Below are 14,502 nucleotides of genomic sequence, written 5' to 3' on the forward strand. Positions count from 1 at the left end.
GGTTGGTTAAATCACAACACTGCAGATTCAGAGGAGGATCTTCAGCTGATCTGTAATACATGTACATCACTCATCAGCAGGACAGTGCACAGCGTCCTACAGACAATACAGCCTAGCTGCTGCTGCAGCAACAGTTTAGGCCGCATGGCCTGGTAGGACACCGTAGTCAGGCAGCTGCACGTGTTGTTGCTTGGTCTCCACAGCACACGTCAAGAAGTGGACCAGCTCTTGAATCACCTCCTGATACTGGCACAGCAACACAGCAAGACTTATAGTATTCTGGTGGGAATGTGAACCACCACCCCATGATATCAGAGGCAGGTTATAATTAATAATATAGCACTGTGATCTGAAGATGTACATTGCGACGCTAGTGGCACAATGGTGATAACGACAAATACACACAGCAACAGAAACAACTTACTTGACACGTGCCAGTCCAACAACGACAAACGAAAGAAAAAAACTCTACATGACAATTATGGACACTACGGTATACGTTTGAAGAACTCCATGGCTGTACATTATGTTCAGCAATCATTGCACACAAGACCTTGCATCGATATCTGTCTGTCCAAGAAGGTTGTCAAATCCAAGGCCAGAATTCCAAGCAAAACGTACGATAAGCGAAGACTCGACTACAATCGGAATGATCAAGTTGTCAATGTTTGATTAAAACTTAAAAAGAAGTCGAATAAAAAGCACTAAAAGGGCATGTCAGCCTCCATATGACTGGAAAATATAGCGGGATAAATCAATGAATAATAAACCAGAAATACTGGGATACAAGCATGAGCTGGAGTACACGGCACGGGCACACTTGGCTAGTACAACCCCGCTATGTAAAGACAGACAGACAGATAGACAGACAGACAGACAGTGGAACGGTGGATAGGCAGACCACCCACCAAGAGCAAGACCAGACTGACAGACAGACAGACAAAAGTACCACACCATAAACCAGTATTGGCGATATCTGATGGTCACGGAACTCCTCCTCTACTGGTATCTCACCAGTCAAACCTCCATATCCAGTCAAACATCCATATCCAGTCCGTCATCTTCACCATCCTCATTGCCACTATCCTGATCCGCTGCCCGCACACTGGAATACGGAGGCAGTCCGCGCGTGCTCCGTTGACTCTCAACAAACTCATCTAGCATGACTGGCCAAGCGCTCTCTTCGTCGTAGTTTGTAAGGTCTACAGCAATGCTGTCAGCAAACTCAAACAGACTGGTCCACTGGTCTCGCGTCATACCACGATAGCTACTTTTAGTCAGAAACTCTAGAAAGCTGCCCAGCAGTGGCCAAGCAACAAAGCGATGGCCCAACACACACGATAGCATTTCACGGGCTGATTCCAGGTCGATGCCACGCTGTGACTTATCACGGGTAAAGTCAAAAGCAAATCGATAGATCTGGCGAAGTTTCGATTTCTCCTTCAGCAGACGCTCCAGAGATGGTAGTGCATCTTCCAGTGATGCTAGACTGTCACATTTTAGAGCTGACATTCCAGTTAGCCACTCCGATCGCGTAAACACACACATATCCTGGGCACCCATGGTCCATGCAAGCACCAACATCACTGTGTCAGATGGGTGCACGTTCAGGTGAGAGCAAAGCCGCTCCATACCGAAGGCATCGATGCACGACTTATTCGAGTTGCAGTAGACTTCAAATAAGTCGGTGCGCCTCTGCCTAACAGCGGACGGACAGATGCGTTTAGGTGCTGCATGCAACGTTGTTGCGTCAATGCTATCATCACACTTCCGCTTCAACGTGCTGCGACTCTTTTGCCGACGAAGACGGGAGTCGTCGTGCAATGTCAAACAACCAATTCCATTGGCGAAATCATAGCTTGGACTAGCATCCATATTACCAGCAGTGGAAAGCACTCCTACACTGCACAGATGTAAGTGCTTCAAGGCACCTGGATCATTCGGGAACATCCATACATACAACCCAGCCGGACACGATTGAATACACTAATTGGTAGAAAATCAGTGTTGACGATGTGGGCCAATAGGGTGAAAACTGCCTTCTGACCGACCCATGAGATTTTGAAACACTACTGCCAGTACTGCCGTAACTGGTCAGTGATGTTGTTTCGTCTACTATAGTCCAGAGAAACTAAAGCAACACGGTGATCCACTCGCACATTAGTTGGTCGTTTCGACGTTGTTCAATTCAATCTTCACTCCTATGTAGAACAAACAAAGGGTGACTCTCTCCTCCCCCTTTGCATTCGTGGCACAGCATACTAGTATCCAGCCAGCAGTACCCAACTGACCCGACAAAGACTCGATAAAGGCAAGAACCAAAATTAATAATAGTTACACAAAGCCCATGGCATCCACAATAATTGTTTTGACTTTTTGCCTTTGTTGTTTCAAACAACGCTGTAATACGTGACGTCTACTACGAACTCTCCCACCAGGGAGTCGTGGTATTTTACGACTCCCTTTCCCTGATACCAAGAGTACATAGGTTTATGTACTCTTGCTGATACCAAGAGTGTGTAGTTATGTACTCTTGCTGATACCAAGAGTACATAACTACACGTGTGCACATGTGCACCCTCTGTGTACTCTTGCTGATACACACCATGAGTACAGTCATTATGACTCTTGACACCAGCAAGAATACAACAAGGGATACACACAGCAAGAGTAGTAGATCTACATAAACTCTTGACACAGTCAGTCATGATGTATACGGTGCAGCACCGGATGATGTCAAGCATGCATGTCATTCAGACCCATGTACACGTGCTGCGTGTGATGCAGCTCGATGAGCGTCGTCGTCTTCTTCTTGTTGCCAGAAAGGTCCTTTGCGCATGCTCGTAGTCCTTCTTTTTCGTGCTGAAACAATGGCGGGGGTAAGGAAGACTGGGAATGAAGCTTTGTCCATGGAGGATGGGGTTGATTGACCTCTTGATTGGATGTTGCGATGTGTTTAGACTCTGTACACGTACGGCGACAACTTTCGCGCCCAGAAAGTCTTGATTGCTGCTGCATTCAGTGGCACTCAAGTCAATGTCGCCCCCGACTTCAAACTCGGAGAGACGAACACCTCAGCTGATTTCTTGTCCAAATTTCCTCTTGGCAAGGTAAGAGGCTGCTATGGTGGCAAAGCTCCGCACATGAAATTTTTTGACTTGCCGCTGGATCGGATTGCTTTGGATGTTGTGATGGATGAATAAACATCGAGTTTTTGTTGTGAATTCCAAAAAATCTCATGTTTGCTCGTACATGTAGATGTACAGTATACAGTACAGTACCCCCATCTGGTTATGTACAATCATATTCCTTACCTCTAGTGAAGTATCAACGGAATATGGCTACAGCAATACAACTATTTGGCCTTGCAATCGAACAATACTGACAAAAGAAATGTCAGCACGCCACACACGCGTCCTCGTGCTCACACATGCATTGCACACACATGCGTGCGCGCGTTCGCACACACATCCAACCGCACACGTGCTCACGCATGCACGTGCACAAGGACGCATGCACACACATATACACACGCATACACCAACACACACCGCAGTCCACCCATACATCAACAAGCACCACATTCCACTCATACACACACATGTGTTGCTCACTGCCAAAACTGGTCACGTGGGTCTCCCCGGGAGAGGGGAGAGAGACTCGAAAGGAATCTCGGAAAGATGACTCAACTGGCTATTGAACCACCCAACGGCCGAAACCCTCTGAAATCCCCAAAACTCTGGGTGGATTTGAAAATGATCTCACTAAATGGGCTCACCACACCTCGGTAAGGGGCCGTCCGTAAATATCGGTAAGGGGCCGTCCGTAAATATCGATATTTTTTTCAAGACACTATTTGTTCGTATCTCCCCGGACCCCTTCCCTCCCCCTCAAAACGAACATACACACGTTTATGCAGAGTATCGATATTTTTTAATGAAGTGTAAGGCCACACGTTTTTATTTCTATGTTTCTCGTCACCTGAAAATCTATGCGTAACGTATGCGAAAACGTATGCGAGAGGTGGAAAAAAATAAAAATTACCGAGAAATAAAAAAAGTTCACTAGACCTTTAGCTTTGTTCACACTAAAATCCACCAATACACCATGCAAAATAGCATCCATAGTTAGCAACTACCGTACTGGCAATATATGTTGCCGCGTAACGCGTAACGCAGGGGGGTGCGGCGTAACGCGCGACCAGGCTAGTGGGACACATTTTCGTTGAGTTCGTAACGCGCGTCCGGCGGGGTGCGGCGATCTTTTCATTGCAGTTTGCAAAAAATGATGCGGCAATAGCAAAAAAATGATGCGGCAATAGCAAAAAAGTGATGCGGCAATAGCAAAAAAGTGATGCGGCAATAGCAAAAAAAGGACTGCGGCAATATAGAAACCTGTGTAACGGCTCCTGTGCGACTTTGCATGTAACGCCCTGCGTGCGGCAAACATGTGCCAATGTAACGCTTCATGGCCTCCCTGCGGCAACATATATTGCCAGTACGGTAGTGTGTGGTAGGAGTTTCTGTCACAATCTGTGCATGCTCAGCGTAGATTGCGCACAAAAAATGCCGACCGCATCATGTGTCGCGCAGGCCAGGCCACATATGTATATGTGCATGAGTGTGCTGGTCCCCACATGCACTGTCAGTGCAGCACAGTTTTTTTTCTCTTTTTTTTCCACACTCCTGAATCGTATGCGCGCGGGTGACAAGAAACATAGAAATAAAAAAGTGTGGCCTAATCTCGCGAAACGCGACCAACAGGAACTCCAAATTCAACATACACCAAGGTTTACATTGCCACAGTCTCTCAACCTTGCCATGGCTGCATTCTTGGGGTTGACTTTTACTTTGTGTAGGTCATCAACTGCATGTTTGCACTGTGCCCGCCCAAAATTAGAGATCGATATTTTTTTCAAAAGGACGAGACGAACAGTGACCAACCCCCCCCCCCCTCGATATTTGTGGACGGCCCCTAAGTGGGTGAGGTCAATGTGCAGAAAAAGGATTGACGGCATCAGGGTATCCGTCCCGGGATCCAACTGCAAGTACCCCTGCCCCCAGTGAAGGTAATACTTGCTACTAGTGTGGGTGGCTAAATCAGAGTGGATCTGAGATAAGCTTCACTAGCACCATTGATTACACAAAGAGTTAATTAATCTAGCCAGAAGCAGTCCATGGTTAACAGGTATGTATACTTCAAATAGAAAGTATATGAACCCTGGAACCAACAAAGGTGGCAGGTACAACATTACACCTTCAAGCAGCCGAGCCTGTTGGCAACAGACGCAATACAATCAGGCATATGTGTACCCACCAACCAAACTAGCTGGCACACACTCATCGCACACAAGGATGCCTTGAACGTGTACACAGTCTCGCGCATGCGCTTATTCACATCGACAGTCACATCGAGAGCATATAAACTAGAGTCCTCCGTTTCTTGGCCATATGAGAAAGGGAGAGCTTTTGGCTGTGTGTCTCTTTTGGGCCAAGGCATGAAAATTATGATGAACTGTATTGGGTACGATTCAGTTTTACCTTGCCTTGTCAATTTGACGCAAGCGAGGAATTTCACCTTTCCGGTCTCATCTGTGGAGTTGCATACTCTGATTGTATTCTTGCACGTACAAGTATGTACCATCATCAACTTGAGTGTGTAAAAGGCACTCGTACTTAAGTCTTGTTGACACCGGGTCCCCAATATTCAAGCAGAAACTTTTTGCATTTTGGGACAAGATTGGTAGGAGACAACTACAATCGGAGTAGCCGGCGAGTGAAGTGGCTTGTGCTTGGGACAGACTGTTTCTTCAGACATTGTATGACTCCTCGAGTCTAGGTAACAAATGAACGTGTGTCTCATGCTCATCTTGTACTCGCATGAAAATGCAGACTCACTCCGGTGTAAGAATTGCGCTCTCGGCACCCACTGTGCTGATCTGTGCGAGGGGTATTGCCGTTTACCAGATGTTTTTTTGTGGTTATTGTGCATTGTTCTGCTTGCTTTCAGGTTCCAGCTTTCCTAACCGCTGATGGCCAACCAATCTACGAGAGCAATGCCATCGCTCACTTCGGTATGTTGGCGGCATAAGAACACGTACTGTTCTTGACCTCACTGGTTTTAGCTATCGGGTATTGTTGTAGTCACATGTACTCCATGCCATTGAGAATTATCTGAGATAGCACAGCCCAGTCAATGAAGATGCAGAGAATCTGGGTTGAATTGCTCTGCTTTTATATTATGTTCACCATGGAGCATTCATGTAGCAGTTCCTTGTCAAGGAGTGTTAATGAAACGTGTCCGTTATTGCCCCGTTTTTGCGCAGTTGCCAACGAGCAGCTGAGGGGTTCTACCCCCATGGATGCTGCCCTCGTTCAGCAGTTCGTCCAGCTTGCGGAGAATGAAATCCTCCCCGCTGCGTGTACATGGGTCTACCCAACTCTTGGCTTCATGCAATACAACAAGCAGGTATGTCGGGCAGCAGAGACGGTAGCAGTAGAGCTTCCAGTACTCAGTATTAACGTGGTATTCTTTGCTCGGTCGTTTCACTGCTGATGTCTGTGAATGTAGTGCTGATGTTTCTGGCTACCAAGTTGATGGTACTAGTAGTTGTCACTGTGCTTATGATTCTGTTTGATTGCGGTACAGCAGTGTGGCACACGTGCACTCCATACTGTTACTTAGTTTAGTGATTAGGGCCTTCGTTCATGCTGTTGCCAGATGATTATTGATATTTGTATTCATACCCTGACTGTATGCGATGACAAACTCTCTAAATGATGGCAGCAACATAATTCTGGCTGTGGAGCATTGTTAGCTCGTCCGCTGGTGCGCACAGTTTTTGTTTCTTTGCGTTTTAAATATTTTGTGTTTGCATGCACTGTCATTGTAATGTGTGATGCACGTAGGCCACAGAGAAGGCACAGGAACACGTCAAGACCATCCTGCAGCTTCTGAACAACGCCCTGCAGACCCGCACCTACCTGGTCGGAGAGCGCATCACCCTTGCTGACATCACTGTCGCTATTGCTCTCCTTGGTCTCTATCGCCAGGTATGCGTTGCCTTTCATTCTGATGATATGGTCGTTATGCACGTTTTGCAGATGTACGAAATCCCGTAGGTGTGTACATGCCACGTTGTATGTTCATTGTATGCAGTCATGTACTTTTGACCAATTTAGACCAATACCCATGGGAAGTCGACCGCTTTTCCAGCTGTATCACTTAGGATTAAGCTAATGTCAATGACTAGCTACTTCCGAACAAATGTTTTCGTATTAAATGCTTGCAGGCACGTTTCGTAGTGTAAATTAAGGCCGATTCACAATACAACTTCTTGCGACACATGCGACGAGCTGCGACAGCGACACACGGTTCACAATATTCTTCATGTTTGCGACATCCTCATGCACAAGTAGTTCTAAGCACGTGCACTGCACGTGTACCCAGGGTCGAAACTGTACTCCATTTGTGTATGTCGCGTGTCGCAAAAGTTGAACTTTCTTCAACTTCTGCGACAGCCCGCGACAGGCAGTTTCTTGTCACAACTGTCGCAAATCGCGTGTCGCGTCGCAGAAAGTTGTATTGTGAATCGCCCTTTACAGTTACGCAATAGGGATCTGTCACTCAACACCCTACTGGGTCTACGGGTTTCTACGGCATTTCGTGCATCAGTTCAACGAGCGTCAGGCTTATTCATGTTCGTCATTACCACACGTGTGGTAATTTTTGGAAATGGCATTGTGCGTGGATTTGTGTCTCTCCGAGTTGATGAGCGTTCACTGTTCGTCCCTGTTCTGTTCTTCGCATGTGTAGGTGTTGGAGCCATCTTTCCGTGCTCCATACGGCAATGTCAACAGATGGTTCACAACCATTGTCAACCAGCCCCAGGCTAAGTCCGTCCTTGGAGAGGTTACCCTCTGCACCACCATGGCCAAGTTTGACCGTAAGCCAGTGTGTTATCGTGCTCTGCTAATACATGTTTGTGCACGGGATGCTTTTCAGAGCTCGTTCGTGTCCTTGTTTTCCGGATGCCATGTGATTAGCAATACTTGTATTCATACCCTGATTTCATCAGTGCAGACACATTAATCTATGATGGCTTCCAGTACAACTTCACCGCATTCCGTTTTTGCTGTGCGAATGAAATGACAATATGTTGTGGATATTCCCCTTTGTACCCTGCAGCCAAGAAGCTTGCCGAGATGCAGCCCAAGAAGGAGAAGGTTGAGAAGAAGAAGGAGCCCAAGGAGACCAAGCCCAAGGCTGAGAAGAAGGAGAAGAAGCCCGAGCCCGAGGAGGCAGCAGAAGAGCCAGCTGCACCCAAGGCAAAGGACCCATTTGCAACCTTCCCCAAGAGGTATGTGACTTCAGTTGCGTTTTGTTTGGATTCTCGTACTGCCAATGACTTTGTCCACGTATTTAAACATGAGTTTTTCTAGTGCGCGTTAGCCAGCTGCTTGGTGTACCGTTTGTGTTTCATGCACTGGTGGCTTGCTTCACACATCCCCGGTACAACTCCCAGCCTCTGCTGATGGCTGCAACAATCATCAGCATTTGTGTAGATGGCATGCTTGGATTATCTTTCCCGTTGCGATCTGCGATTCATGCTACGGCTGTCGTATGTCCTCATTGATTGACATTGGGGTGACGTATGGGAGAATTGCTTCCTTCTTGTGTGGTATTTGCTTTAGTTAAAAAAGCTGATTCCTCTGATCAAGTGGGTGCACACTTCCTCAGTTTCAGGGTAACAAGGATGTGTGATTAGTGGTTTGATTTTGACATTGCACGTCCTTGGACCGAGGAAGACACCCCTTTCCCTTGATTCACGCGGAAGGTGCACATGCGCAACAACGAGTTTTTTTTAGCATAGTGGTGGTCCGCCAATGCGATCTGTGTTTGAGTGCTCCCAATACCTAAGTGATGTGTACTTTTTTTCTTCTTCTTTTTTAGTAGAAGTCTGATTTTGTTAACCTTTTGGTATACAGTGACACTAAAAAAATATGTATAATATCTGGTGTTCCTTCTCCGATTTTCATAAACAAAGCATCTACGTTTCGATAAGAACCTTGGCCATCATCTCGAAGCTATCGGAAGTCTCTAGGGGGTACGATGCCGCCGTGGTGCGGCTCGAAGTCTGAGAAAAACTGAAAAATGCACTCTGATCGAAAATTTCAAATTTTCATGCTGCGCTTGGCAGGGGATTTCCCCGGAATGCTACTTGAGTGTGGTACTAGGGTGTCATCGATTAGCGAATCTGGATTGAGTGCGAGCAGGCGGTGTAGTCCGAGCAACCCTGGCCCAATCGAACAAAATATGGGGGTAGTACGCAAAATGTACGCATATCGTACAAAGATTCTGTGAACGCTGTCAAAAACGCCTAAGTCCATTTCCACTCCACCCACTCCCGGTGTGGGGGCCGGTGTAATTGGATTCCACTCCATGTACGCCTACTCCGGACTCGGCCAATCGATCACACTCACTCGGAGCGCACTTGCTCGGGATTCGCCCAATCAATCATGCCCCAAGTCTCTTCGTCTTGGAAATACCTTTACGACTGTGGCTAGTTTGTAAAAATCGGTGAATGTTTGGTGGAGATACAAGTGAAAGTGCATGTTATTTGAAGGTGAGTAAATTGTCCTACATTCAGTGGGGTCTCAAAGGATCATTCAAACACGCACATCTCCGACTCTGAAAAAGATCTAATTTTTTCTGTCTTGTGTTTTTTTCAGCTCGTGGGACTTTGATGCCTTCAAGCGCTGCTACAGTAATGAGGACACCATCACCAAAGCAGTGCCCCACTTCTGGGAGAACTTCGATGCCGAGAACTACTCAATCTGGTTCTCCACGTACAAGTACAATGACGAGCTTGCCCAGATCTTCATGACCAGCAACTTGGTCAACGGTATGTTCCAGCGTCTTGACAAACTGCGCAAGAATGCTTTCGCCAGTGTGTGCATCTTGGGTGAGGACAATGCCAACAGCATCTCTGGTGTCTGGGTATGGCGCGGCCAGGACCTCGTCTTTGATGTAAGTACAGCCCTGATGCACAGCCAGTGGTTGGCAGCTACACTCGCACGTCTCTTATCCGGGCACCTTGGGACCGGGCACTGCCCGTACTTCAGATTTGCCCGTATCTCAGGATAACTCACCTACCATGTACTATATAATTTTTTGAAGAAGATTATTTGGAACGTATTGCACATGTTTAGGATACAAAAGGAACCCATTGGTAAAAATGTGTGGATTACATAGGTTGGCAGTGAAAAATAAGCACTTCCACATACGGAAAAAAGTTCAAAAACCTCAAATTCGAAGCATTTGTGCTATAGGAACTCAAGCTGAAGGTGCCCGGCAGAGAGACGTGCCCGTATCTGAGGCGACCGGATAAGAGGCGTTTGAGTGTATCACTGTACTATGATATACTGGTCCTCTGCTTCCTGCTGGCTGTATTAAAACAGTTGTACACTACACGAGTGAGAAAAAATGTTTGTGCTCCAGGCATTCCTCTTTTTGTGAATGCCTCTAGGCTGTGTAGGCCTTGCTCCCCCTGATATGCAACGACAACCTAGTGAGAGTTCAGTGTGTCGAGGCCACCCCTAATACAGCTGTCCCATGGTCAGGACTATGTTTTGGGCATTAACATTTTGACTGCATTTTGGAGTTTATCGGCAAGGTGGAGATGAAATTTGAAATTGTTTTTCGGTGAATCTCTGGAGAATAGCCTTCTCTAGCCTCCTATGGTTATATTTTTACTTTTGGACGAAATTTGAAAACGTTTTATGATAGGTCGCGGACCTTTCATAAAACGTTTTCAAATTTTGTCCAAAAGTAAAATTAAACTATGGGAAGCTAGAGAAGGCTATTAGGGAGGTTTCGCTCTACGTAATTGCGTATGAAAATCCGTATGTCGTACGCGCCGGGGAGCAAGGGAAACTTTCATACGTAAATCTCTCTACGGATTTCCGTAGGAAAGCTCTTTCCTACGTTGGGTCCTCCGTAGGACTTTTTGAAATATTTTTTTCCCATTTTCCGGATTTATCCATGGCAACTTTCAAGCCGCGCGAAACACAAATACACACCGTACACCACGTCCAAAATAAAATGGAAAACGTGGTTTCGGTTCGTGGTGCATGCGGCAGGCGCATGCAGCCAACGTGGCTCCAAAGCAACCAGGCATGCTTAGCAGTCGTGGAGAAATAGAGTGAAACCCAACAGCTCTGATTTTTACGTTTGAAAATTACGTGCAGTTCCTACGTTATATTCATACGTAATTACGTAGAGCGAAACCTCCCTATTCTCCAGAGATCCACCGAAAAATATTTTCAAATTTCATCTCCACCTTGCCGATAAACTCAAAAATGCAGTTAAAATTTCCCTAAAAAGTTGTACCGCCCCAGCCACCTTAACAGTCGGCTTTTGCAAGTTGCACGGTATTCTGTTCTTCATTGTCATGTTGTTTAAAAAATTTAAACATCTGTTTTGCTCTGGTTTTGTTGCATGCAGTTGTCCCCTGACTGGCAGGTAGACTACGAGTCTTATGACTGGCGCAAGTTGGACCCATCTGCTGATGAGACCAAGTCTCTTCTTCAGGAATACTTTGCCTGGGAAGGTGACTTTGGCGGAAAGAAGTTTGCCAGTGGATCCGTATTCAAGTAAAGTTGCCTTTCTTACCCTAGGTGTGCTTCTGCTGCAGCTGCTACTCCAGTAACCCAGAGAGTGTATTTTCTCACCTCCAACTTTCACTTTCCTGGCCGTTTTTATATTCTTTTCTACGATGTGCCACGATTCATGCAGTTATATTAAGCCAATGGCTTCGTGTCGATTTGCAGAGGCCGTTTGGACTGATTGAATGTTGCAGGGTGTTACTGGGGATGCTGCTACTGCTCTTGCCACTACTGCTACTGCTATTTAGTTGGCTGGTGACTGCAGGTCGTGTCACTGTGTCTATATGTGTGCACACATATAAACCGCTGACTTACAACTGACCATGTACCCCCACTGACTTACAGCTATTCTTGAATGCTTGTGCAGCGCTATTCCTCTCAAAACCCGCCATTGAAAAAGAGGACTGAACTTGTGTTTTCAGCAACACTTGTTGATAGATTTGTGCGTTGGAATGTCTGTGTGCTGTAATACCTGCGCGTGGCTGTGAGCTGTAATGCCAGCGCCTGAGGTAGCCTTGGTGCATGGAATAGCAGTCATAGAATAGCATTCATCTATGTTTTTTTTAATGTCAGGAGTAAATGTTAGATAAGCTCCCTCAATAGAGTGTGCAAGCTGCTTACAGTAGAGTCGCGCTGAAGAAAGTGGAGCCCATGTCCATGGTGTTTTCTCCACTTTTCTGGCAGCTTTTGTGTCCGGAGAAAAACGGCATCTTCACCTTCAACCTCGCATTGCACCATTTCATGGATTCTTTGACATTTCAATGTGCAATTTTTAATAGAAATAATTAATTTGATGTGGTCCGCATCCTCCACAGCTGGAAATTGTACTGTTTATAGCAAGTACATAAACCTTACTCTTGTATAGGGGTAGTGTAGAACCCGGGTTAAGGGGGGGGGGGCACTTGGCACGTACATTGTGCAGGTGATCCTTATACCGGGATTTAATTTCCGGCCCAAGGGGGGGGGGTTGGTTTCCGAGGAAGCCGTATTTTTTTCGCTCCAAACTATTTTTCCGGGGTCCATCTACTCACAAAAAGTCGTTTTGCACACCTTTTTGCCCATCCCTGTACAACTGAGTCCAGCTATGTCCGCGCAGAGTTAGGTGGATCCCTAACCCGGGTTCTACTCTAGTACTGAGGCTGTGCTTTTTGTTGTGCACACATTCAGTTTTTGGCCTGCACTACAGTAGAGTCGCGCGCTGAAGAACGTGGAGCCCAAGAACGTCCAGCCTAAAGTTAAGAACATCGGTGTTGGTTTTCTGGGAGCTTGTGGGATACATTATAACAAGAGGACATAACCCCCCAGAGTGTGCAACGCCTGATCCAGCTCTGCGTTGGGTCTTGGTCGAGCGTAATCGGATCTTTGCGTCATACTACCGTACACATCTGAGGGGATCCCGGGGAGTCGCGGGTACTCTCGGATCAAAAACAACGGTGCCCTGCCTCGAGACCGGCCATGCGCCGGTGTGGAGTGTATGCATGACATCAGAAGATCCGATTCCGCTCGACCAATACCCTATGCAGAGCGGGATCAGGCGTTGCACACTCTGGGGGTTATGTACTCTTGATTATAATAATAATAACTTTATTAGGATGACCCAAAGGCTGACCGCCAAGAGTACATAACCCCCCAGAGTGTGCAACTCCCACATACCCTGTTGTCCCGACAGAATTTCAAGTTGACGTCATTATTTATGACGCAATGCTCCTTGCAGCAGTGATTTACAACATGTGTACGGGTGTCAACGCATCACACGTTTTTCTTTGCAATAATTTGTACAGGATCGATCGGCTTCGGTCAACCACAGGTTCCGGATTCGTCTGATAATCCGTGTACAGTGCGCATTGCATCATCAAAATGACGTCAACTTGAAATTCTGTCGGGACAGCACCCATAGTGGAGTTGCACACTCTGGGGGGTTATGTACTCTTGCTGACCGCCTATCGTGGGGTCCGTCGCATTGAAGGATGATGGTACAAGAGAGTACAGATTGGGAAAGAGGGGGGGGGGCTACGATGAACAGGGTAACGGCATGCCAGCTAGTAGACCTGAATACTGACAAGAATGTTTGCGCAGCTCTTTCTTGAATACATGGACAGAAGATTCCGAAGTCAATGTATGATTCAGCCCGGATTGTTTCTTGGGGCATGTTCGTTTGGTAGGATTGGGATCCCGATCCGCTGGATCCACTGGATTCGCACCCTTTCGATTGGTCGAATCTGGATCCGGATCCTTCGGATTTGGATCCGGTCAACCCTGCTCCCCGAGGTGGGTTGACCGGATCCAACGGATCCAAATGTGACCTTTGTGCGCATATGGCGGGTAAAAATCATTTTTGTACACATTGTGATACGCACACGTGGATGGAGATAGAGCTTGTTGACTTTTTGTACGACGGAGGCGATGAGTACGACGTTCACCCTTTTGGATGATTTGTGAGTGCCATTGTCAACATGGCAACAGTCAAGGTCCAAAATATAGTGTTCAGTTGAATCTGAAGGATCCGATGGATCTGAGATCTGGATCCTGATCCCGATCCCGATTCTTACCAATCGAACATGCCCTAAGAACGTCCCAGGCAGCTGAGGTATGACCCTTGGAAACAACGTTCTTGGACGCGCGACTCTACTGTACTGTAAAACCGGAAAGTTTAATTGCAAGGATGCGAATTCTTCTGTGATTTTGACGATATCTTGGAAATCTTCGAATTTTGCAAAATTCCGCAATTTTGATGTTTTAGTGGCATGAAAACATTGAAATTGCGATGCGTTCAGCACAATCATGGTCACGTTAGGACATGTTCGATTGGTAAGGATCGGGATCCATATCTCAGATC

At 46.6% G+C, this 14,502-nt stretch overlaps 2 protein-coding genes across 2 annotated transcripts; one reads left to right on the forward strand and one right to left on the reverse strand.

Moving 5' to 3' along the window:
• Window positions 1-228: 228 nt before the first annotated feature.
• On the reverse strand, window positions 229-2,413 carry LOC135816018 (DCN1-like protein 5). Its single transcript, XM_065329376.1, has one exon. The coding sequence runs from the start codon at window positions 1,948-1,950 to the stop codon at window positions 1,036-1,038; it is 915 nt and encodes a 304-aa protein (XP_065185448.1). The 5' UTR covers window positions 1,951-2,413; the 3' UTR covers window positions 229-1,035.
• Window positions 2,414-2,760: 347 nt separating this feature from the next.
• On the forward strand, window positions 2,761-12,105 carry LOC135816020 (elongation factor 1-gamma-like). Its single transcript, XM_065329377.1, has 9 exons — window positions 2,761-2,879; window positions 2,961-3,110; window positions 6,010-6,073; window positions 6,326-6,468; window positions 6,909-7,052; window positions 7,816-7,945; window positions 8,188-8,359; window positions 9,732-10,029; window positions 11,506-12,105. Exons 1-9 carry the CDS (start codon window positions 2,838-2,840, stop codon window positions 11,656-11,658), a joined length of 1,296 nt encoding a protein of 431 aa, XP_065185449.1. The 5' UTR covers window positions 2,761-2,837; the 3' UTR covers window positions 11,659-12,105.
• The last annotated feature ends 2,397 nt before the right edge of the window (window positions 12,106-14,502 follow it).

This window comes from Sycon ciliatum, chromosome 4 (genome assembly GCF_964019385.1).
Source record: "Sycon ciliatum chromosome 4, ocSycCili1.1, whole genome shotgun sequence".
Taxonomy (NCBI): domain Eukaryota; kingdom Metazoa; phylum Porifera; class Calcarea; order Leucosolenida; family Sycettidae; genus Sycon; species Sycon ciliatum.